The sequence below is a fragment of the Haemaphysalis longicornis genome, unplaced genomic scaffold (genome assembly GCF_048455015.1).
Source record: "Haemaphysalis longicornis isolate Haplotype H1 unplaced genomic scaffold, Haemaphysalis longicornis Haplotype H1 scaffold_9, whole genome shotgun sequence".
Lineage (NCBI taxonomy): Eukaryota > Metazoa > Arthropoda > Arachnida > Ixodida > Ixodidae > Haemaphysalis > Haemaphysalis longicornis.
In genome coordinates, this window is record NW_027526460.1 from 153,110,215 (window position 1) to 153,136,157 (window position 25,943).

Sequence of the window (25,943 nt, forward strand, 5' to 3'; positions counted from 1 at the left end):
AAAGTCAGAAACATAATACGGAATTCTTTTTGACTACTATCCAATGATTACACGATTGAAAACAAATATTAGTGAGCGATATTGATGCGATAAAAGTTAATTAGTTCTAAATCCTTCACACATGGTTTGGTGCAGGCAAGGTCCAAAAAGGCATGTTCCACAAACGTTAGAGCTCTGTGTGCCTTCTTGGGATATTGAATGCTGAAAACCCAGAACGATGCAGACTACACAGGCCTCCCAGTAAACATGATGCAGTCAAGACAGGCTGGCCATCGATGTGGAGGCTAACTTCCCCGTTCACGGAATGCAGGCAGGGAGTCAGAGGAACATCTGCCTGAAAAAGCAAAAAAGAAAAAAAAATGCCCCACACGTAAAATTCAAAACAGACACTATGGTTAAAGGAACTTAATAATTCGGTACAGTAATAAAATTGTAAGGCCAGGTTCTTTGCGAATTCCAGTACCTAAATTAGGAATGCAAAGGCTTCATAAAACCAAGTGCCAGTACATTAACCGTCGTGGCTTTTGCAGAAATAAAAAAGATATTACTTCCACACAGTATACTCGAGCACAACTTTAAATGACATTGAAGATAAAATGCAAGTCTCTGTAAGTTGATCAATTAGTTTTTGTTTTTGACTGAAAAACACTTTGGTATTGCATGATCTTGTTAACTACTGTTTCTTGCTTTAAGATGCCAGCTTGCATCTATTCAAGTGAGTGGGCACACAGTTAAAGATGCAAACCCTTACACTACCTCTCCCCTACCATGGTGGCTCACTTTCATAGAAAAAGCTTTTGCGAGCTGGACGGCTGTTGCAAGCAGTGGCAATACTCACTTCTGCTGGAGGGGCCAACTTGGTTTCCGAATGCAGCCTTGCCTTGTACAGTACAGCCTATCCTGCCTTAAGATCTATGAAGTCATTCAACTCGATCATGTATCATGATCTGCAGAAGAAAATCGTGTCAGGAAATAATGAATTCATGCCGGACAGGCACCCACTGTTTCAGTTATACTTGCAGATACATCCACCTATTTCCCTCCTGGTGTTACATCCAAAGCTAATTTGTTACGGCTTGTCTCATCAAGTATGGTCATCTGTCATAACACCGCTAGTCATACAGGAAAGTCCTTCACTCGGTCACAAAACACTTTCTTTTTTTACAGTAGTAATAAGCTAGGCGACTCAGTCATCCGTATTCTGACACCTGAATATTCTGTGTCACCGAGCTGACAAGCATGATTGGTGCATAAGGTAATTTGTAACCTCAACCGTTACTACAGCCTTGTTAGCTAACGTAAACCTCGTTCACGGCACCACATTACTTGTGACTGCATGGCAACAAAAAAAAACAGCTGAAATGGAAACGCTATTCTCGCAAACTTACCAACGCTGCATGCCACACACACCTGCCTTAGTTAATTTACCGTGATTGTAGAAGTTTCCGTCACGCAAAACCACAGTGCACTTTTTGGAGCTGCAAGCTCCGTGTCAAAATCGAGTGTCAGATGAATCGAGTAATTTTTGTGTATGGTCTTACTATTCATTATGACAAAGTTATTACCAACAAAAGAAGAGTGTATGCATTGTTCTTCTAAAAAATGATATCCTTCTTTATGCCCGGCAGACTTGTGTCATGCTACGGCAAACTCGGTTCTCTTCCATAAGGGCATGAATTTGTGTTTTTAATTACGTGGCCTTAGCTGGCGACTGACGGGCCCCGATTGTATACAGACCCCTCATTATCATCCGATAGGGAATAAAAACATTTCAGTTTCGAACCACATTGCCGTCGTTGTCCACACTATATGCATTTAATCGTTCGATAGGCTCATAGCATCTTCTACGCATGTCACCGTTTCCTTAATAGGGTACGCTGTTAGATGTGAAGAGTCGACTCAAGCGAGCAAACAACCCCACCCAATCTACAGGGCACAGTTTTCGAAGGGGGTGGCCGTCTGATCTGCGGCTTTCGCCGACCAGAGCGCTAAGATGAGTCAGAGCCTTGAACAAAAACAACACAAAGACTTATATTTGGACAGGCAAGCCATCAGGAGCGTTAACAAATAGATATTACAAAGTAGAGCAGTTAACTAAAAAGAACACGAGCAGTTCGATGCATATGAGAGACAGAGTCCCACAATATTCACCGACCGGGCCCGACGATGCACCGCTGTCGGAGGCGATTCGGCTACCTTAGTAACCGTCACGTTGCTTTGAAACGACGCCGCGCGCGACAAACGATTTCATCTCGAATGCCCTGTTACAAACCGGCCTACAAAAGAATGCGAATGCATACCCCAAAAGCCACAAACAAGTACAATAAAACAAGTGTGCGCTTTTTTCTTTGCCCGTGCGTGTACGTGCTGTGTGCGGCACGGGTACTTCGCAGTTAACCCTATCCAAACGTTTGACAAACGCATCGACTGATGACAGACCACTTACCAGCGAGCTGTCCACAGCTGTCGCCGTATCCAAATGCTGTTAGCGGCCGTTCGTCGTGTGACAGGGGCACATAAAAATCTTTCCACCAAATGGCACTACTAGTCCTTCTCAAATAAGAAAAAATGACGGCCCAAGGCGAGGCGCTTGAAGCTCCGGCCGCACCAAGCCACCGGCCGCGCTGCATTGATTGATAGCACGGAGGTTGTTTACATCCGGGCAGCAAGTCGTGCCGCCAGGGCAAGTTGAGTCGCTGCAGTCGGGTGCGTTGGTGCGCTGGCACGAGAATTTAAATTGTCTATATATGCGCAAGCAAGCGAAGCAGATAAACATTGCAATTGTTTGCAACGGCGAGAACTGTCTCTTTGTTAGCAGCAGAGTTTGACAACACCTACCGCCAAAATAAACAGATTGAAACAACACGGCCGCGTTGTCTGCTTGTGATCGCGCTGGCTGAAGCATCTATTTGGGTATACGCACGGTATCGGTTTTGTAGCTGCATGCAACCGTCGAGTCCTGCTTTCTCGTTCTAATTAGCATTAGTACACGGTTGAAGTGCTGACACACGGAAACAACACAAGACTAACATGGCGACCGCCCGCTTGAGATGATTACCCCAGATGGGGAGTTTATTGTGGACGTGGTTGTTTACAAGGAACCGAACGCCATCTCACAAATGGTGTTAAGTCGTTCTAAATCCTCCCTTTTGCTACACGGATGGGCAACAGTACTACCATGGAGGTTCGTCCACATTTTAGACCATGCCTAGGGAGTACATTTTTTGCTATAAGTACTTTTCAGGGCACATTACTTGATTAAAACTCCATTTCCGGCTAGTTTGCGTTTACAGTGTAGCACATAATACGCGTGCTTGAAGCACTAGCTGGTTATAACGGCAGGCAGAATCTCTGTTTGCAGAGCCATGTGTTTGAATTCAAGTCACGTAACCTGGGCAGTTGTTGTAGGTGTAGTTTACAGCTTTGCTTTCCAACGACCTTCACAGCGTGGATTGGAGCCCATTTTGTTTGAATTTGAGAACGCAAACACTGAGAATACGTCGGTGGCGTTTCCCATCCGGCGGGTTTCTTAGGCAGTCATTTCTGAAACGCTTCGAGGCGATGCGGGCTGTCCTAAGGTTGAAATACAGGGAAGGGCACTACATAGCGATGCAGCGATAGGCCTATAGGATACCCTGGAACGCAGAGGAAACCTGCAAGAGAAAAAAATTCCTGCGTACTTCCCTAACGTGAAACCTGGGGAGGGGCGAAAGATGCAGTGTATAAGTGTAATTATGGCACGTTGAAGTTTTAGCCAACGCAGATGAAACCGTTGGGGGAAGAGGTATACAGATTTGGTGTAAAAGTCTCGGGTCTCTGAAGCACGAAGCTCTCTAGCGTGAGGCGTAAACGAGTGCCTTGGTGCTTTAGTACTGTGACTATATGAGACGACCATTACGACGACAACACAGGACAGGAGACTCCAACAGCACCAGCACCTAATGGGCTTCGCCCCTAAAAAAACATATAATAAATTATATTGCATGCCTGGAAACATGTTTAACAGCGGAGCTGTTCTAGCTTGCCTTAATATGTCCGTGGCACGCAACTCGTGTGGCATGTAACGCGTTAAACATATTGCCAATAAATTATAATAAATTGTCCATAAATATTTAGATTACCAATAAATTGCCGAGAGCTTGTTAACGCGTGCGCTGCGGCGTCCGCCAAGCATCCCCGGCACGCACGGAGGTATCACCAAAAAAAAAAGATAAAACTGGCCAAAACTTTGAAGGGCGAGAGAATGTAGAGCGCTAGTGAGTGCGTGCCTCGCGGGAACCGCCGAGCGTCCGCGGCTCGCGCTGTACGTGAAGCGCAAAAAAGCTGGCGGAAACACCGAAGAGGGCCTCGCACTGCCTAGCAACCAACAATGCCACAGATGGCGCAACGTAAACGTGCTTTACGAAACCTCGACGTGACACCAGAAACGCCGCGCATGCGTCGTGCACGTACGCGCCGTCGCTGTGCCCCAGCTATCGTTGGGCGCTACCGCGCATGCAATGCTGGGCAAAAGCAACACGACGATATCGATTCAGATGACGATGACTACCACTAGAACACTTCATATGAACGACAGAACATGTAAATGTACAATTTCAAACTTCTTCAAAAGCATGGGAATGTGTCCTTCAGTGCTCACGTTGAAAGAAATCCTGCAGCTTCGCTATAGGCGCCGTGCAGTGAACAGAGGGCGACACTGAGCCGCGACACCCAGCGCCGCCATCGGGGAATAAGAAAAACACTGGGTCGGCCACCGTTCGCCAGCGTGCTCGGATTTCGGTTGCGCTCCTGCTTGGCGGCACCGGATCAAATGCAGTATACGCAATTTTTAAGTTTTATAATAATTAAAACATACTACTGTAATTCTACCGCACCGGGGTAGGAATAGTCTGAAGGACGGAACTGTTGACTACGCGTACGGAGGAGGAAAGCAAGCGATATTGACTTTGCCATGCATAGCCAGAACGCAGGTGGAGTGCGCACGTTTTCACGTTTCCACATAGTTTTTTCAGTGAATTTGTGTTTCCACTAGAAAGCACAAATTAATTAGCTGCTCACAGCATTGGAAAGAAGCCGTTTTGTTCGCATACTTGAAATCGGACCACCGTGGTTTCGCGAGTACGGTGCCCGTCTCACAGGATCGATTGTTTGGGTGTAGTGCGGTGTGTACGCTGCGCTACGTGCTGGTAGCATTGACTTCAAAGCAAGTAAAATTACCTTAAATACGCGGGCTTCAGTGTGGATCATGCGGGTGGGAAGCATCGAGAACTGCGCACCAACTGGGGGAGATTTTCGATTTATTGTGCGGTTCAACTCGCCGACGCCAGACAGGCGATGAGGCGCGCCGTAGTGGAGGGATCGGGATTAATTTTGACCACCTGGGGATCTTTCACGTGGCCAGAATCTCGAACACGAGGGCGTTGACGCTTTTCGCCTCTATCGGAAAAGCGGCCGCTGCTGCCGGGAAACGAACCTGCCGACGATTTTCAATTTCACGGCTTGAATTATCGCCAAACATTCCCAGAATGCGCCTTGCTCCTCGCCCCTGACAGTTCCGGCTGGTGCCAGTTCATCCCACCCCGAGAGCACGGAGCGAGCAAGCTTTCTTGCTCCGTGCACCAAGTCAACTATCGCCTCAGGAGCGAAAGACTACAACCTCTGTGCCTTCTGTCTCCTTTTCCGTGAATACATTCACAATGTACACGGGTTTCGCTGCAAGACTACCTCTTCCTTTTTACGGGGTAAGCAGGGCCTCCAAATATTAGAATCATCATAAACTCCGTATATTTTTTATTGTTCTCTGAAGTTGCTGTTGTGAGCCCCGTTAAAACGGCAGCTGAGTGTTACGTGCGCATGAATTTTTATTATAAACGCCGCGGAAGACACACGCACAAAGCAGAAAAACCAACCTTCGTGCAAATACTGCCAGTGCGCGCGGTATTCGCTAGGAGGGGAAATTTATCGTAAGTTAACAGCTGGCAAACCGATATACTTTACTTTGACAGCAGCATGTAATCTGATTGGTAGTCATCGCCGTTGTATTTTCTAAAAATTTCACGGAATTGTGCCGCCTGTGAGGCTGTGACCAGCGACCAGCCTTCCCAACTCGGACGATTCAGGGCAGAGAAGGCGGTAGCTTTCCTTCTGCGCTTTGTTACTTTTTAAAGCCTCTCGGTCGATAACGCTCCATCCTGTCGCCGTGGCAGCGTATTCCGCAAACGTGAGCCGCTTAAGCGCACCTAACCACTTGATAGAAGCATTTGCAAGGGCGCGTGCACAGTGCCTAAAGCAGGCGGCCGGCCAGGACGGTGCTGCTCGGCCTATTCAGTGTTCCGCGGAGGCGCGGTAGATGGCGCTACGCCCGCTCGGCAAACTTAAATGCACGGAGCCTATGGTTCAAGCGGTCCGCGACTGAGTGCAAGCCTCACCGGTTTATTTGTCTCACATATCTCCGTGGATGCCTTGCACGCCTGAGCCTGCTTACTTATGGACTAAGGCATTTCAGTTGCGATCTTATCGAAACTCGTTTAGTGCAAAATCGCAATTTTACTGCATCTACCACGCGCTACAGTGGGCTAATTATGTAATAAAATTGTCCTCCCTTCCTAAGGAAATTTGAGGGAAGCACGGCAGATAAATGTGCGCCCAATTGATGGTCACACCTATAAAGACCCAAATGGCAAGTGAAGAAAGTGAACGCAACTATGAACGATGAAAATGTTTACTAATCCCCCTCCCCCGATAGTTCCCCCGACAGTTCTCAACTTAGGGACCTCTTTTGTCGTTGAACTTGCTGAAGTTATACATAAAACTGAAATGAACTTGAACTGAAGCTTGATACTGGATTTATGGGATAGAGATATGCTATTGTACTCCTTCTTTATGATCTACGCCTATATTTTCTAATCTAAAAGTGGTCCTTGTTCACGATTTTTAAGTAACCGTTTGCCAGACTGGAATCCTTGTTTCTCGCACGCGGCGTGCGTCCAGATATCTTACCACAGCTTTCCGGTCGACCAAGCCCTCTATGGGGAAATGCATTAGTTGTTTGGCAGAACGCCATTAGTTATACTACTATAAAAGCTTTCGCTTTAATAACTCCCTGCGTCCGAAGCCGACACGAGCCACCTTCTATGGACCTGTCCTGGCCTTCAAACATCTCGCCTGCAACACCTCCGGGGCACAGGGCTTCATCCTGGGAGACCCCCTGATCTACCGAGGTGGATATTTGGCCCTCAGTACCGGTCGCTGCCGACTTTTCTGTGTGAAACAAATGTGATCTCGTATATATAACTGTTATGCCGTGAGGCAAAGTCTCGCAAAAAAAATTAGGACATAAAAGTTCTCGCATTTACACAGCGCCTAAAACGCCTGGTGATAGTGACCTTATCATCTATGTTGCTACTCGCGCTTGTGTCATGCGCGGTAGCGGGTGTTCGGATGAGTGACCGGCCAACAGTAACTGCCGATGCTGCAGTGTGGGTGCACCATATCGTTAAGAAAAATTCCACTCAAGAAATTTCATCTTTGGAAAAGAGGCTAATATCGAACAGCATGCGACGAGCGATAAATGAACGCTGGCTACTGCGTACGTGGCTTGCGCTACTGATTCCGCTACTTGAAGGTTGTAACTCTCGCGGATCGCTTTTTTCCTGTAATAATTGGCCAAGGAAAGAATTGGTAGTACTTCCTTGAAAGCGCACCGAACGTCGAGAATAAAAAGAAAACGCGGGCGCGTAACGCCGAACGGCGGGCTCAAAACTCATCTTACATGGCGAAGTGCCAGCTGAACGCTCTAACTAACAGCAGGCAGTAGAGTTCCGCGGCAAATTTAGGGCAAAAAAACAACTCACTTTGGGAACTTTTCATTCCTGCACATGTTATTCATTTCGTGGCTATGCATGTGATCTAGTTATAATGTTACTGCGCGAAGGGAAGTCAACACCCGCAAGCGGCTTCCCACCGGCCTCGAATCATGCCTGCTTTCAGAAATAAAAAAAATGCGTACGCTATTTCCGCGGTCGTCCTTGGATCATCTTTGTGTACATGAAGGTCTAAAGAAACCCATAGGAATGTCGATAGGAATGGCTAAAGACAGCCATAGAAATGTCTAAAGATAATTGGGCCAAATAGCTTAAGACAACCATAAGAAGGTTTTTCAATAGCCGACCATACAATATTTTTGCAAGGGCTGGGGCCAGAAGAGAATCACCACTACTTGAAACACAGCTAAAGCAGCAGCCGCTGAGAAATTATTAGCACGCTGCCATGCCGGCATAGAGCCTTCAGATCTCTAAAACTTCTCCTGTGGCACTTAGGTTGTGTGCCTAGCTGCATTCTGTAATATATGCTCCGTGAACACATCAGTGATATAGGGGGAGTGCGAGGTTGCGATTGCAAACACTTCGCCAGTTTTCAATCACAAAAGGCTTAAATACAGGCAGTCAAGGAAAGCAAAATCAAGGGGTTTATTCATTCCATTCATTACATAAAGGGCTACTATCTACGCTACTTCGCCGCCAGTAAACAGTTGTTCACATACGCCGATCGAAAAACACAGCAGGCGCATTCCAACACTCGGGCTCACGCTTACGTTATTCGCTCGACAGCCACACTACGCGGCACATTCCCCGCGAACGCCCGCCGAGACACAAATACCTGCATGTGCTGCGTAGTACACAGAAAAGAGAGCACTCAGAAGTCGTTCACACTCAGTCTCAACGCACACAGCTGCAAGTACGGTGGCTAAAATGGAAATGCACTCTCAATAAAAATATGAAGACGGTCGCACACTATGCAATGATAAAAAACGTTTTTCCAAGTTCACTCAATTAGTTCCTTGTAAGTTTTCTCAGTCCGCGAAAAAATAATTATTTTTGTCTCATCACCGCAACCAAATCTTCACTTCTGTGCACGTTCTGGTGCAGGGTAGTTTAGAAAAGTATTCGTGAACACCAAAAAAAGTCCTGCATTTCTCGCACTATAGAGTCTCTTCAGTTTGTAAGATCACTCACCCTGGAGTTTTGCGTACGATGAAATTCCTGGCACAGTATCGCAGGTATCCGTTTTCGCATGACTTGAAGTTAATGTTGAATTAATCGTAACACTGTCACCGTAAACACCGAAATTTACGACACCGAAAACGGACACATTTGCTTGGCGTCACACCATCTGCACGAGCACATTGCCGTCGAGTCGTAAATTCCCAGCACCAGGCAACACGTGCCATGACTGCGCACATGAGCAAGGAGACGAAATGTGGCTGACTGAGTACATCCACGTCTAAGCATGTTCATCGCGATAGCGAATAGTGCGGAGATACGTGCCCATCTTTCGATCTTTTTCTAACTTGTTCGCTGGTAATTACTTTTTTTTTTGGTAAATACAAAATCACCCAAAGTTTTTTTTTTCTTCTTCCGGAAAAGTTGTATTTGTTCTCAGTACTCAGGGAAAATTGTCTGCCACTAGCATTGTTGTGCGCAGGAATACTAACACAGCGCCGGCCGCACGGCCGTGTCCTTCGATACCCCTTGCCAAAACCAGTATGCCAAACAAACAATAGAAAATAAAACAGGAAGCAGGGGTGTCCCCTCTACCTTTTTATCGCTTCCCAGAATTTCCTCACCGCGCCTTCTTCGGTCCGCGTGGGTTGCTCTCCCCCTTTCTCAATGATTAATCTGAAAGTGGGCTCCGCGGGAGAAAGAATGCGGTTGTTCGCAGCTTCCACCATATTTCTGAGGGAGCGTACCGTGAGCCGCGAAAGTTTTTTCCAGTCTCCTTCGACGCTGTGAGGGCCGTTTTCAGAGAAGCCCACTTGTTCACTTGACCGCGGCAGCCAAGGGCCGCAGAGGAAGAATTCTCCGAAATATACGTCTTTCAGTCAACGTTCATTTGCAAGCTTTGTCGACGCGCAGTATCCAACGTTGCAACCTGAATTTGAGCGTTAAGCAGTAGCTTCTTTTAATTGTACTTTTCCCGTATTGTTGGTATAGTAAGTACCTAACCTGATTGAACAAATACGTTTATATGACCGGCCGATCAACCTCATCATCGTTATCCAATCTGTGCTGTAGAGGTAGCTAGGTAAATCATGAGTATATGAATTTCGCGTCATAAGTCATATTGAAACCAGCAGAATAGGATTTAATGGTTGCTCGAATTATACCTTTATAGGCTAACACTTCTCGATTAGCGGCTGGAGACTTAGAGCCTCTTGTTACTATGTGTTTCGCTAAAGAAGCCTTTATGGATGCAGGCTTGTAAGTTTTGCGCCAAAAGCTTTCTTAATGCCGGCAAAAAAATGTTGCTTAATTTTCACACGTTTAAAGGTTTACAGTTATATATTGTACTGTACTAGACCGCAGAAGCTTTTATGGCTGGCTCTCATTAGCTTTAAAGCAAATTCTCGCCAATAGCTGGCAGAAGACAGCCGTATGTTTCCAAGTTTGTATACTTAGAGCTAAACAACGGTCCATAGCCAGCCAAATGAGCTTTTATGGCTTCCTCTCTATAGTTTTAGGACGAGTTCTTTTCAATGGCTGGCAAATGACAGCTGACTGGTTTGAAGTCTGTAGACTTAGATTGAAACAACGGCCTATAGCCAGCCGAATTAGCTTTTATGGCTTTCTCTCTATAGCTTTAGGACGAACTCTTTTCAATAGCTTGCAAAAGACAGCTGAATGGTTTGGAGTCTGTAGAGTTAGAGCTAAACAACAGCCCATAGCCAGCCAAAAGAGCTTTTGTGGCTGTCTCTCTTTAGCCTGAGGACATAGTTTTTCCAATAGCTGGCAAAAGACAGCTGAATGGTTTCAGGTCTGTAGACTTCAAGCTAAACAATGGTCTATAGCCAGCCAAAAGAGCTTTGCCGCGGCTGGTCTGTAGAACTAAAGCCATACATATTTCCTTAGCTGGCTACAGTAACCTAAATAGCTGTCACTCTATAGACTAAACACACTAGGATGTTCTATAATCGTCTAAAGAGAATTGTATGGTTTACAGTCTTTAGTGCAGGATCTATAAAAAATTCAATAGCTGGCTAAAGCCTCATTTATGCATTTTTATGGGTGACCATAGAGACCCATAAAACTAAAGCCATACATATTTCTTTAGCTGGCTTTAGCGAAGCGCCTTTAGCGAAGCGCCTGTGCCGTTCCCTTTCTCGTCCCTGTAAAATTTTTCCGCTTAAGTTTCACTCATGGAAATTGTTCACCAACTAGCTCGTCTCTCCATTTTTCGGCCTTAGCACACCATACATTTTTCAATAGACAACCATAAGGCATTTTTGTATGGGCAGGCAGTAGAGTTCTGCAGCAAATACAGGGTGAGAAAACAACTCACTTTTGGAACTTTTCATTCCTCACATGTTATTCATTCCGTGGCTAAGCATGTAATCTAGTTATAAAGTTACTGCGCGAAGGGAAGTAAATACCCGCAAGCGGCTTCCCACTGGCCTGGAATCATGCCTGCAAAAAAAAAATGCGTACGCTATTTCCGTGGTCGTCCTTGGATTATCTTTGTGTACATCAAAGTACACAGCAGTATTTCGACATCTTGGACAACCATAAATACAGACGTGCGCGTCGCTAACCCGGGCCTATCATGCATACCCTGGTATCCGGTGACCCGGGAATACTCCAACATGACGGAAGCACACGCGCTCACCGTAAGAGGACGCCAGTCTATATGAGGTCTATATGTAGGTTTATATGTAGTGAGATCTATATGTAGTGAAACACTGCTTGTTGATACACAGTCAAGAGCTTTCTACCCAGCTCCACGTAGAAAACCCATGGTACAGGAGGCACAGCTGCCACAGAAAATACACACGAACACACTCATTGACGAATCCAGGTGGGCGAAGTGCAGTGGCACAAGCACCCGGAATTGTCCGAAAACAAAAAGGAATGCGCAGAAACTGCAACGCTTTTCTCTGGAACCTCGGCTGGTCTAAGAAACTGGGGGTGAGACCAAGGCCTCAACACTCTCCTATATGCTACCACTTCTCAGTCATGGGAAGCGACTCTGCTCAGTACCTCACCAAATAACCAACTACAACTCATAGAGAGAGCCACGGGAGGAGTCATGACTACTGGAGCCCTGGACCTAGGGCTCCACCTGTGACTCGTATTTACCACAATTATTCCTAAAATAAAATTTTTAAATTAATTCATTCTTTCTCCCAGCACACAGAGACACCCATTAACTGGTTTTTGATACATGGAGCTCATGGATTCCTCCAAAACTGTTGTAAATTGAGGAAATCTGGCTGCACACTCTATCCTTCATATTGCCTTTGTTGCAAGGAGAAGCGTTGTTTGCGTAGGCTTCCTTTTTCAGCCTCAACAGTCTACCAGTTTAGTCAAGCCTTCTGCCGGACAAAAATAGAAACCCACCAATAAAAGCAGACAAGCTGTACAAATATCGAAGAAAATCTGAAAACCTTTTATCGGGTTTCTAGAATTTTAGCTTATTCTCGCAACACTGACCGTGTAATGTACTGTTTCCTGACCAAGGAATCACGAGGAATTACTGTTAAAAAGGCGTGCTTAATCTCAAGGAAAAACAAAGTCTGGTTATGTCGCACAAAAATGCATCTAAAATATTTTTTTTACTTACGCCATGTAAGAGCTAGGACTTCACGTTTAAACGAACAAATTTTCCAACGCTGCTTTTTGCTGACCGTACTAATACTAGCCCAGTACTCGGTGTCACGTAATAAGCACATGTCGTAGCTGTAAGTGTGTGTCCTTTCTCCCTTATTTTCAGGCAAATACTACTTGGATGACCAGCGGAACGTGGAAGAAGCCGTCGGATACAAGCTTCAAAAGGATATGCGGCCGCCTTCTCCTCCACCAGGAGGAGAAGTTGACGAAGCTAAAGCTCGCGAAAGTATCTTCAATAATCCGAACATTCGTAATTACGTGTACTTTTTGTTGGACGCATCCACCAGCATCGGCGAAAGAAACTTCCGGCACGGAATCAACTTGGCGAAGGCAATCACCAGAAAGGTTAGTGCTAACATCATGCGGCTTCAGATATACGGTGTTACTTTTTTTTTCAATTACTGAAGGGGGGGGAGGGGGGGTGCAGACATCAAAATTTAGTTCAGCACCCGTGTAAACGAACAGCCATCGACCTTTAAGAATCGGAGGTTAACGGGTTAGTATTCTCGTCTCAACGAGGACAATGGAGCACTTTCTGGCAGGAGCGGTGGTTTAAAGTTTAGAATTATAAACTGTAAAAGAAGCAGTGCTGCAATTCGTCAATCTGAGGCTTACGTTGCTGGTTCTGTACTGAGACTTCAGAGGCGTTCTAAATGCACACAGTCCGAACTGGCTATTCTGCGTATCAGTGGCGTAGCAGAAATATTTTTCCGGGGGTGTTGCACGACACCGGCAAAAAACAAAAATAGAACCTCCACCCAAAGAATACCTTAGCCACTTTTCTTCTTTATAACGGTACGGCGCTATCTGTTTTATGCAGTGTAATATCTATACTAAAAATGCGAGTGCACACAGTGCCCGGCCGCGGCAGCCGCTGTTCTGATGGAGGCGAAAAGCAAAAACGCCCGTGTGTTCAAGATTTCGGCGCACGGTAAAGATCCCCAGGTGGTCAAAATTAATCCGGAGCCCTCAACTATTGCGGGCCTCATCGCCTGCGTTGAGTCGGCACGTTAAACCCTACAATCAATCAATCAGTGCACACAGATCTCTGAGGAACAGCATTTGTCAGGAGACCAAGGTACCTGTTATTTTCGAATTTACATTGCAATTTATCATTGCCGTCAGCACATAACGTGGGAGCAAATACCCTCAAAGCAGGGAAAGAATGCTGCACCCAAAAATTATTTGGTGCTCTTGAACCGAAGCCCCCACCGTCGATACACCCCTAATGCGCTACATGTGCCCAGCATCAAATGTAATCGGCCCAGCGATGTGCGTATCGTCCAACTGCAACCGGCTGCAAGTTCTCACACAAAGCCGTGATTAAATTGCATCATTGAACCCTTTGTGAATAACACCTCTTGATGAAGCTAAGGTTTACAAGCGTAGTGCTCGGATACGGTGGAGCCTTTCTCTACGTACGCCCCTTTCTCACTGACCGCGTAGCAGCTGTTCGGCTTTACTCCACACCACCCCTATTTTGCAGGAAAACCAAAGCGTCTCTTCCATATTCGGTCATTGCAAGCCTGCTATTCTCACGTCCATCGGCACTCTCTGAAACAACCTTCGGCCATACCTGCTCTCCGCCACATCCTTTACACACACAAGCTGATTGGTTAATTGTACGGTTTAACGCGCCGACGCAACGCGTACGATGAGGGGCGCGGTAGTGGAGGGATGCCGGGTTAATTTTGACCACCAGGATATCTTTAACATGCGCGGAAATCTCGTACACAAGGGCGTTTTTGTTTGTCGCCTCCATCAGAAAAGCAGCCGCTGCGGCCGGAATTGAACACGCGTCCTCGTGCTCAGCAGCACAACTCCTTAGGCACTGAGCCACCGCGGCGGGTTACGCAGTCTATAATTTTGGACAAACAAATGCTTGCCAGGCTACCGACAACATGCTTTGGAATAAGTAATCGAATAACTCTCCGCCATCTCGCACTGATTGCTTAACCTGTGCTATCCACAAATTCGCCATCTTCATTCAATGCACCCGAATGCCTTCAACCCGTGCCCTCCATTATTCCAATCAAGAGTAATCTTGATTTGCATGCTAAACCTCTGCATGTCTTGCCAACCTTTTCAGCGTATAAGTTCCTACGAGCCCTCACCCTGTAACTGTAGGTCACCTTATTGCCACTCGTCCTCGTCTGCCAGCGAATCTGTATGGCCAAACACGGCCATAAGGAGCTAAATATCTGCCCCCTCACACGCGCCCTTCTTCTCATCCGCTTCAGATACGGTACCCCGTACGTACGACTCAAACCTCAAGAACATTGTTTTCCAGACGCGCTCATCCGTTGGGCACGCTAGATATCACTGGCCTGCCAGCTGGCTCGGCCACACAGAAACAGCTTCTACTCGGATTCCACTCGCCCTCTACAAGCTCCTCAAGGGACAACTCACCGCTCAACACCACGTCTGTCACTCATTAGGCCACACAACACTAACCCCCCCTTGCACGCACTAAACCAACGTTGCACGCAAAGCAACGGAAGAACTGAGTGGCTATAAGGAGCCACAAAGGGACCACAGAAGGCAATGTGCCCGACAAAATAGTGCCCCAGAAGTTAGCAGACAATGGAGCCGGAGGTGTACCACACGCGTGTGATAGTCGTCGGTAACTGCAATGTAGATGTCTGCAAGCGGGACAAACAGGGGTTGGTCCAGTTAATGTTGGAGAAGATTCAAATACAGTGGAACAATGCATACAAACCACATCCTTCAAACAGGTTACATATAATTATGTATCGCAAAGCATTCTTTTAAACATAAGAGCCGATGTCTTCAATCAGAAATAACGTTGCTAATTCAGGTTATATTTCAGGAGTTCCGACTGCAACACTATAATTACTCATATCTGCCAACCTATGAACACAGGTCACGTATAAACAAACTTACAAAAAAACGACATATCCTTGACCCGCAAGAACACAATTACGCCGACCGTGCGCTGGTCTCTGCCGTACCAACAAAATTAAAAATTATGATATCCCCTCTGTACATATTTCGTTTTCCCACCCGACTGTGACATCAGGAACAGCTTTACCTCACCTCTCACTCTTTCCATTTCTACCCACTGAGAAAACCGTGGGTGATTCTAAGGGGGCATGCAACAAAATGTTAATCACACCTGATATTCTAGCCCATGACAAAAACGCCAATTCCCGGTATAGGACTATTCCAAGCAGCAAAAACGCATAGAATGACACCATCACGTCCAACCATGTGGCATAATTTGCCAAAAAGACAATGCCTTATGTTCGGGAATTGTCAGTTTTTGGATATGTTAACGCGCCATCGTGCACATATCAGTATACAATTGCATATGTTGCTTGTGTTAGGAAGAAATTCATATATTCTCAGTGAACATGCGACGTCAACGTTTGTTCGTACTCTGAATAAGAATAGTGATAAGACGCGTCAGAAATGGCCACATTTTCCAAAAAAAGTTTATATATGTAGAAGGCTAAGACAAAACCTTCCAACGAAACGCCATACTTCGTAAGTAGTGTTGATTTCTATAGGTACACGAGCATTGTGGTTAAAATTAGACGTAAACAAAAAAAAAACCCGACGGTCGCTCAGTGTATAAGGAGTTCTTCTGCTGGGCCCAAGAACGCATGTTCGATCCTCCCAGTCTCTGCTGTTTTTTTCAGATTGGGCCGTCAAGCGAAAACGTATGTGCGCCGAACTGTATACGCACGCTCAAGTTACCCAGGTCGTTCAAATAATCTGGAACGCTCCACTATGGCGCGCCTCATAACCCGGGTTTAGTGTAAGCGCGTAAAACCTACCAGGTGTAAATATACCCAAACAAAACGACAAGCTCGGACTCCTATATTCTAATGATTTGATGGGGATCAGCGTGTCTGGGATACCGTAAGGTAGCACCGTACTCACGTTTTGAAAGGTCTAGTTTTCAATATATATAAAAAATCAATAACCCTCTCCTCGGGAAATTTCTGCGCATATGTACTGAGGCTTACACGCGTGGGGGCGGGAGCATGCGGCGAGAAGTAGTAGAGTGGAAGCTAGGGCATGTTGGTGAATCATTTTGGAAACGGGTTCACACCGCGGGAGACGAGGACGACGCAGAACACAGGACAAGCGCTGTGTACTGTGTTCTTCGTCGTCCTTATCTGCCGCGCTGTGAATCTTTTTCTAAAAGGCAGGAAGTAGAAAGAAATTAACGACTCGCCGTAATACCTCACTTTTATTTCCCAGCCTCTATCATTTGGTTTGTGTTTTGACATTTGTAGGCCCAGGTTTAAGTCTTCCGATATCAGCAGGCTAACGTGCTATAAACCGTTAAAATATCGCCTCATTGGTTTTCAGCTTGAAAAAAAATAGCCTGAATATTTGCTAGCAGTGCTTGGGAGTTCGAGCTGACGATCAGGATTCCTGATTTTTTGAGTACCTACAAAACCTGATGACTGGGGATGGCGTAGCGGCATGTGATTAAAATTGACTGCATATGTGTCAAAAGTTTGGTGATGCTTGTTACACACAGCATGTGAAAACAGTACATTCTCCTAAACGTGAACATAAAATAAGGAGCAACTGTATCTGCTTCGGACAGGTAACCGTATCCGAAGGCGGAAACCGCATTGGAGCCGTTGTTTTTGCAAGGAACGCCAGCATAGAAATTAATATGCTCGAGTGTACCAGCACAGACGACGCCTTGCAGAAAGTTGGACAACATAAAATACTTGGGTAAGTGCCCCATGTCTCATTGAACACTGTAGTAACACCTACACTTCACTAAGAGAAAAAGCAGTAAATGCAGGAAAATATCCTGAAACAACTGCGATAGATTGTCACGGCAATTATTACTTATATGCCGCATTTCAATTTCTGCCAGAAACATTTTAAAGACGGCTAGGCCTTTTAGCTGCGAATCGAAACACATAATGACAAACTGAATTCCGAGGCGCTCTCGTTCGAGTTACAGTTTGGGTCGCAGCCAGCACACCTAGAAAGAGAGGCGCAGAGATACGTATTTTTCACTGCTTGCCGCAGGTAGGCGGCAATGCAAAGCGATGGTCTGGGGAAAGGGTTCATCTATGAATTTGAGGGTGGCCCACGGCAGTTTGCTGCCCGTCTGTATAAACATTTCTTTCCTCACAGGATAACTACCAAATCTGTAGCTAAGCTGGCGATGTATTTTGTATACGAATGTATAGGATTACAAATCTTTTCCGCTTTGGTTATACCTAAGTGTGGAAATAGTCACTATTTAGCATGGCGTGTCGTATGACGGTGACAGTTCAAAGTCATCTGAGGTAGCACAGCACCTGAAACGTTTTGTTTCTCAACCTTCAGAATTTACGCAGCGTTTATTTGTTTAACTATTTCGTTTGAGGAACGCTAAAACACGTGGTGCTTTCGACGTTTATATTATTCTGTTGCTTATTCAGGTCCCTTGCAGTTTCAAGGGGGAAGCCTTTAGGCTCCCATTCGACCAAAAAACGTCTTTTTTGTAGTTGTAGTGGTTTTCCGGTCGAAGAAGTGGCCGCCGCTGTAAAGGCAACATGAAAAGTATGTGTGTTACGCCTGAAATTGAACCCCGGCCTGCAGAGTGGCAGCCCGATGCTCTAACGCTGTGCTATCTCAGCTTTTTGCTTTATTGCCTTTCTTTGGTATTGAAACCCCCAAAACAAGAAGTCGATTAGAAGTTGTGAAAAGCAGTAGCACGTCACTTGCTGGTGTGTCATTATTTAAAAGTCCGAAACCTCGCCACATTATCTAACCCTATCAACTATTCCTGCGGACAAGGTGGGGCTCAAAACACTTTTACGATGTCTCGTATGCTTTGGCACAACCACTCTTTGCTCGGTCTTACATTACATCGTTATGGCGAACTGCCATTACACATTTCCATATACTACGCATGGCCAATAATATCAGAAGATCATACAAAACGCCACAGTAAATTTCAAGGGCCGCTGTGCTCTCTGCGCAAGTTTTCAGGAGTAGTACAAAAGTTATTGCCGCTGTTGAGTATTCCCTCCTTTCCTGGCGGCACACACTCACTTGCGGAATAGGCCAAGAAGCAGGCGCTTTGAGGAGCTAATGTGCCCGCTTCACAAAATTCCAAAGGCTTTGAAGTGTAACTGTAAAGATTCAGAATAGTGCCTGCTGCGTAACACCTGAACGCAATGGCGCGTCAATCGAACAGGTGCGCAGCAGCCGAGCGTAACCCTGATTCACGGAAAGCTGTGCCGTGTGCCAGCCTGCAGGTCGACGTAATTTCTAGTGTAAGACGAAGAAGCGAAAGCTAAGAAAAAGGCGGAAATATGATGTAGCAGTGAAGATGTTAATCGGCACTGCCGACTTATTTCTAAGTTATCTGCTCTACGACTTGACTCTTTAACATTATCCTCGATTCGAAACTTCATTCCTTTCAACTACAGTTCACTGTTAACAATTTCCCGTCCCCTCTTTCTTCTCTTAGTTCGGGCGTACCACGAGGCAGCGTCTTTTAGCCCTTACTGTTTTTCATCTACATTAATGACTTACCCTCCGAGATTACTTCTTGCATGTGTCTTTTTGCGAATGATTGTATAATATACCGTCCTATAAACTCCAGAAATGACCACTTAACTATTGAAGCAGATCTTAACCATATTTGTAACTGGTGTGACAAATGGCTCATTAAATTGAACTTTACAAAATGCGAGATAATAACCTTCAGCCGTGAACACGTAAACTCTGAATTTTCCTATTACTTGAACACTCTGCTTTTCCACACTTGTTCCCACAAATAACTTGGTGTTGTTCTCACAGAGAATCTTTCATGGGCCTCACACATCGCGTCTACCTGTGCCAAAGCATTACGTTGTCTGGGCTACCTACCCCGCAACTTGCGAAATTACCCTACTAACATTCGACAACTACCCTTCCTTACCTTTATTCTCCCAACACTGGAATTCTCCTCCGCAATTTGGTCCCCCCATCAAAACTACTTAATCATAATGACAGAAAAGATTCAAAATAGAGCTGCCAGCTTCATATCACGTAACTGGGACATCAGCTCAAGCATAACACAAATTAAATTAGACCTTCAACTGCCGCCATTAGATAGCCGCCGCAATATTGCACTTCTCTGTCTGTTCCAGAAATATATTGCCTCTAATAAACGAACGCGCTTCAGCTTCAAACAGCTCACTCTTTTTCGCGCAGATTGCATAATCAGTTCAGCTTCATGCGGATATACGGTACAACTAATGCATTCAATTCATCACCACTGCCTCGGGCCGTTTGTCTTTGGAATGACCTCCCAGAATGCTCAGCCCCCATATCTAATCCCGATACATTTCGCCGTCAGCTACTCACTCTCTTCACCATGTGACAATGTTCCTGAAGTCTGAGTGCGTTGCGTATTATGGCCAATTGTATTTTCCTTGTCCTTTATTTGTTGAAAATGTATCCCTCCTTCGCCATGTTCGAGTCAACAAGTGGTGTATAACTTCAAATTTACCTCACCCGGTATTGCGAAATATGTGATTTTTGCTCTGACCCTGACTGTAAACTGCACGTTATCTGTTCGGTACCTTTCCTATTTCCCCCTTACTCAATGCCCTGTTTTTGGCATGTAAGGATTTTTTTTATAAAGAATAAAGAATAATAAGTTCCGTCAGGCTTCAGCCTTCAAGCACGTAAGCCACCCTAAGTGCCCCTAAGAATTTTTCCCGCGTTTTCCCAGGTTCTCTTCATTCTGGCACAGTTGCTTCTGCTGAAACTATTACGTTTATACCTGCGACAGCAGAACAAAAATAGAAGTATTAGAAAAAGTATCCCCTCAGAGTATGAAACAAAAAAATTATCATATTACCCGTTTGCCACCGCCTTGTTGTCACTGCTACTCCTTAGTACTATCTCAACTCGCCATACAATGCGTAGATTACTACTGAGTATCATTTCCCTCCAATTTTTATTTTCACAATTGCGAATGTTTTATACACAACTGTGATTTTTTTTATTTGAAGAGGGATGTACCTCTTGTGCTTCTTAGATGTATAAGTGAGCACTTCCCTTCTACTAGTTCGGCTATAAGCATGAAAGTTTCCGATTGCTCGTTGTCTTCGCATTTTTCTGGTATTGTTCCATTGAAGTCTCCAAGCGCAACCCAGTTTCATGTGATCACCTTAGTAGCCTGCGATGGATCTTCACGCTTGAGCTGTCGACAACCTTATCTTTGTAGCTCAAAGTTGGTGTGGGGGCTTCAACTACATTGTATTTTTATTAGTATTAGATTCATCACAACGGAAACCGCCTCTGCCTAGAGCTGTAAAATTCACCAACGTTGGTTGCCGCATAATTGCGGAACTGGAATTCTACTCCGAGCTCCCTTTTTTTTATGGCCTCAATAAGGTGGAATATGCCTTCTAGTGAACAGTTGTGTTATATTTCTGCCCTACGGAATACATTTATTACAGTAAACAACAGCTCCAATATTATACAGCTTAACTGCAATTGGTGTACCAGGGCAGAGTATTAAACATGGCCACGTTCAAGTCGGAGCTGCAGCTGTTGGTAACCTGAGAATCGTATCCCTTGATACAGTGTCGCCGATCCCCTCTAATGTTTCGTGGGCCCCTCCACAGCAGCGGCGACTGGAGGCCGCGAGTCGTCAGTTAGTATGTCGGTCACTGCGAAAAATAGATACCCCGCTATTAACCGGCTCTTCGTTTCTATACAAAAAATCTCTGTTGTTGGGGCTTAACTTGTCTTATTTAGGCTTACTGTTTTCTGGGTATACAATTTTCGTAATCACAGTCGACATAACTGACAGCCTGACCCTTTGTTATCGACCCTCAGCATTCCCCGTCTACTTACACCCGAAAAAGAGCCGGATAAGCAGTTAGTATCCTCAAGGACGGCAAGGACATTTACTCAACCAGGCTGGAAAAACCGGTGCCCTTACACGTTGATATTGCAATGGCAAGTTGCTACTGCCAGCAACATATTTCCGGTGATTGATACAGTCACTGACAACTGAAATAGCTATTAAAATATTACGGAACAGCCCTTTTAGTGAAGCTATTTCAGCTGCTGCGTCTCGGATTACGTGTCTCCTTCACATGTGTGCGTGGTGTAAATACGCCGATGTAGCCCAGCTTACCTTGTCTGAGTGCAGGTTTTGTTTTTGCCATTGCTCGGAGGGTCTGCTCATAAGTTCCGGAAAATAGCTTTCTGTATTGAAATTTACAGATGGCAGCGGCACATCCATCCAAGCTGGCGTGGAGGCAGTCGCAGCGAACCTTCACTCAGTTAAGCATCACATCCAAGGGGACCATAAAAAAGTGAAGTTTTCCGTCTTCCTGATCACAGATGGTAAGCATTTTTATTCATGTGTGGCATATCACCAGATATAATTAAAAACCCTTCCGTAAGTATACACGTTCTTAAGTCGCTTCACCAGTTCGAAGAATTCAGCGCAAAGAAACAAGGACAGTGAGGACAGGACACAAGTGCGCTTAACCATCTCCACTGTCTGCCCCTTTAGGCGCGTAACTCTTCCAATATTGGAATACAACTAGGACAATTGATCACGTTACTAATAACAACTTGATCTGCTTGATACTCTTCTCAGGCTAAAGCCAAAAACTACAGGTGCGCTGTTATGTTACGCACGAACACAGGTTTCTTGCGAACCTCCTCGTTGCACCTACGATATCTGTAAGTAATTACAAGAATTTCCTCGAAATTATTGCGCGGGCTGGGATGGGCTGCCAGCCAGTATCACTTACTTGGGGGCGCAAACCTGGCTCTGGTACGGCCGTGCTATTCACGTATTTCCTGCTCATCACGGCAGTATGGTGTTGAATCTACTCAGATGTGCGCTGTGCGCTTTATTACATGGAAGTACGGAGCAAGATAAACAGGAGCGCCGACTTCGCTCTCTCCGGCGGGCTATTAATGTCCATTACTCGCGGAGCACAATGTAGATGGCGCCGCGAATGGTGCAGCGCCGGCGTTCCCCGCGCGCCGGCGGGCGCTTTGGCGGAACGCATTCCGTCGGCTTTTGTCGTCTGCTTCGGCAACGGTAGTTTTCGGCGCGAATGCTTTGGGCCTGCTTGGGAGCCTATTCGCGTTCACTCCGCTCCTCCTTCGCACGGCTTGATTAAGTTGTTCGACAGCACCTTCTGGGTAACCCGGACCCGAAGGAAAGGAATGGAGTGGTCGTACGGCAAAGGCACGATAAGGATTGGTTTGCATGGCGGGAAAACAAAATGTAGAAACCGCATATAGACATATGGCTGCTACACAAACTCGACCTTTCGCACAGTGCTTCCCGTAAATGTGACTCCCTTTTGTAAATTTGTGAATACCAGTTCGGCTGTTTTTTAACAGGTTTTACAAAAGGCGACAGGAGCAACTGGTTCTGATCAATAGCGATTATAAAAGTTCCCTCAGCTTTCTCGCAGTTCTCCAACTTACGTCCAAAACCAAGTGTGCCTAGAACACGGACCGGCACTGACACGCTCATCAGAAAAGAACAGAAATGCGATAACATCACCCGCGACTGCCCGCGGCGTAGCAATCTGCTCAAGATCAAGGCCCTGACAGTGCGGTCTTTTCACAAGCCTTCATTTCGCGGTATTTGAATTCGTCCGCACCCTCTCTGTGGTGATGACTCGCCGAAGGAAAAGGTTTAACGAGCCGGTTGTTTGGCTGGTCAGCCGCTTAAAGAAAAAAAAAACGCCGCGAACCCTAGTAGGCTCCAAATTGCAGCCATACAAATCGCAGCATTTTATTTAGCGTCCGCCGCGTTATCCACGCGATAACACGACTGTAGAGCAAAAGTGAACATCGGGCGGTAAGTTGCGGCACGAGTTACAATGAAGATTGTGTTTGATATTCTTGGGTGCCTTATCAAGCTGACAGTGTTTTTGTATACTTAATACAACAGGGCAGCGGTCCTATTCAGTCATTGGCACAGAAATGTGCATCATTGCCGTTTGCCGATGGAGATTCTGGGCGACCCTTCTAAGCGTTGTTCGTGCGCAGAAGCAGCATAAATAATTATGCACGCGGCCGCAGACCGGGCTAACAACTGAGGGTAATTTTTGCGCTGCATCAATTTGTCGTAAGCAGAACCACGCTAGACTGTATGTTGTGGCGTTCCATATTACTCTTGCTCATTCTTTGGTGCTTCTGAAGTCGTTGTCGTTCAGTTGCGTCTTACATCTTCTGGGTTAGTAGAATATGTTTAGCGGGCCTTCATAATGTCAGAATAAACACTCCCTGATAGGTAATAAGCGATCGCCATGTGTGCGGTGGCTTGCGAATATCTGCGCCGTCTATTGCGGCTGAGCACGGGTGTTTAAATTCCGCGCGTGAACGCATTCCTCCTGCATGGTAGGACAGACCTAAGACAGACGTCGCTGCGAAAGAAAAGACGCCTCTGGGGAGAGCGAAGAAGGGAAGAGCCACGTACAGAGGCACAGCGACGAGAGGGCGACCGAAGGAGGAAGAGAGCAAAGGGAAAGCTGGGCGGCAGGCCGCGCGTGGACATTATGGGCCCGAGCAAATGATTTTTGCTCGGGCGCTCCCTTTTAAATCTTGCTCCGTGCATGGAAGCCTTATATGGCTAGGCGAATTCTGTGCACGCAGACGTCTCCCTTGGCAACCCGTAATCATGCTTGAATAAGCCCCGCTGGAGAGGAGTTAGCAGAAAGCAGAGGAAGTGGTACTGCGTGGAGCGCAGATCAAGCGATAAGGCGAGGAGGAGCGAGCGAGCGTCAGACGTGGCAACGCCAAAAGCCGACCGCACGTTACTTCGAAATGGGAAAGCCCCGCGTCGCGCATGCTTACGGGAACAGGCAGCTTAGGATCAGCGACGCCTCGAGCAGGAAAGGGGAGGTACGAAAATACCGCAAACACGCAATGCGTAGTGAAAAAGGCCAATCAAACATAACGAGTAGTAACACGCGGGTAAATGACGGCCGAAAGATCCAGCTGCGCTTGTTATCCATCTGTACGGAGTGGATGGGAGCACTTTTATGGGCGAAGCTCCTCTTGCTCTGGGCAAGTGCCTCGTCGCGCCGTCGCCGTGTCCACTAGTTCTCGAGGCGACCGCTAGAGGCGCAGCTGTAAAATAGTTCATAGGGCGCCCGCTAGATGGCGCGACGCCGCTCAAGGCGGCGCCATAGAGAAATGGCGGCGCGTCTCGAGTTTTGTCCCTTTTGCGTCCCTTTCAAAAGTGTCCCTTTTGGCGAGCCCTGATTGGCTGAAAGCAAAGAACCGGAAGTGACGTAACGCAAGCGCGGCAAACCTACTGCCAACTTTGCTTCATGCTGCCCACGTCCACTTCTTAACCGGAAGTACGTCACGATGAAAGGGACGCAAAAGGGACGTTTTCAAAAGGGACAGTTACGAGAATACCGCCCCTGTATTATAAAAGTATATATATAATAGAATATACACCATTTTCCTTGCTAGAGATGGGCGCCGCCATTTGCTTTTTCTGACCGGACGCTAGCGCCGTCTATGAAGCGACCGCCGAAACTTCCGCGCTGGGCTGTTAAGTGCTCCGTTCTTTCCGTGCGTCTGCTCGGTACCCGTGCATTACCAAGTGAACTGTAGTGGTTTGGCATTAAGTTAGCGTTTGAAGTGACATGTGTGTGTGTGTTCTGTTTTGTTTTCATCATCTGCGGACGGATTTTAGGTCTTCATTTGCTGCCAGAGCGGAAAATGCCGATCCCGGCTGTTGCGAGCAGCAGTAGCAGTGTGGTGGTGGTGCCGGTGGTGCTCCGTAGTTCCGCGATGCAAACGTGCCGGTATGGCACCGCCTGACATAGAAATCGATATCGGGGAGTAAATACGTGTTTTCAATGCCACTGTGCTCGTTATGTTCACCAATTAGTCGTGTTTACGGAAGCGCGGACGTCGAATGCGAAGCGCGCACAACATTTGTGGTGACGGTGATTCGTGCTCGCGATGGACTTTCGACGAGGCGATTGCTACGCTGTTGACATTGCAATGTAATATAATCTTTCTTAACTAGACTTATGACGGTTACTGACGAAACGAAATTACCTGGGCGGAAAAATAACGCGACCGCACAACCAGTCAAATTACTATTCGAAGGTTGAGCAGAAGGGTCGACGTTCGGGCGAGTTAATTCTGGTTGATCATGATCGTGATCATGATTGACCTAACTCTGCGCAGCGCATGTGGCCTGTCGCTCGGAGCCCTCCTTTGTGAAACCGCTGCTTGCACCACAAATGCTTTACGCGACCAGCAGTAACTGTTTTGTAATTGTAATTA

The 25,943-nt window shown here is 46.3% G+C and overlaps 1 protein-coding gene across 1 annotated transcript in view; it reads left to right on the forward strand.

The window, feature by feature from the left end:
* LOC144153501 (uncharacterized) overlaps positions 1 to 25,943 on the forward strand; it is a 209,572-nt gene that overhangs the window by 66,339 nt on the left and 117,290 nt on the right. Inside the window, exons 10-13 of the mRNA XM_077685137.1 lie at positions 12,766 to 13,007; positions 17,248 to 17,381; positions 21,275 to 21,303; positions 21,882 to 22,004. Of these exons, the coding sequence (XP_077541263.1) occupies positions 12,766 to 13,007; positions 17,248 to 17,381; positions 21,275 to 21,303; positions 21,882 to 22,004 (528 nt within the window). The remainder of the gene's footprint in view (positions 1 to 12,765; positions 13,008 to 17,247; positions 17,382 to 21,274; positions 21,304 to 21,881; positions 22,005 to 25,943) is intronic.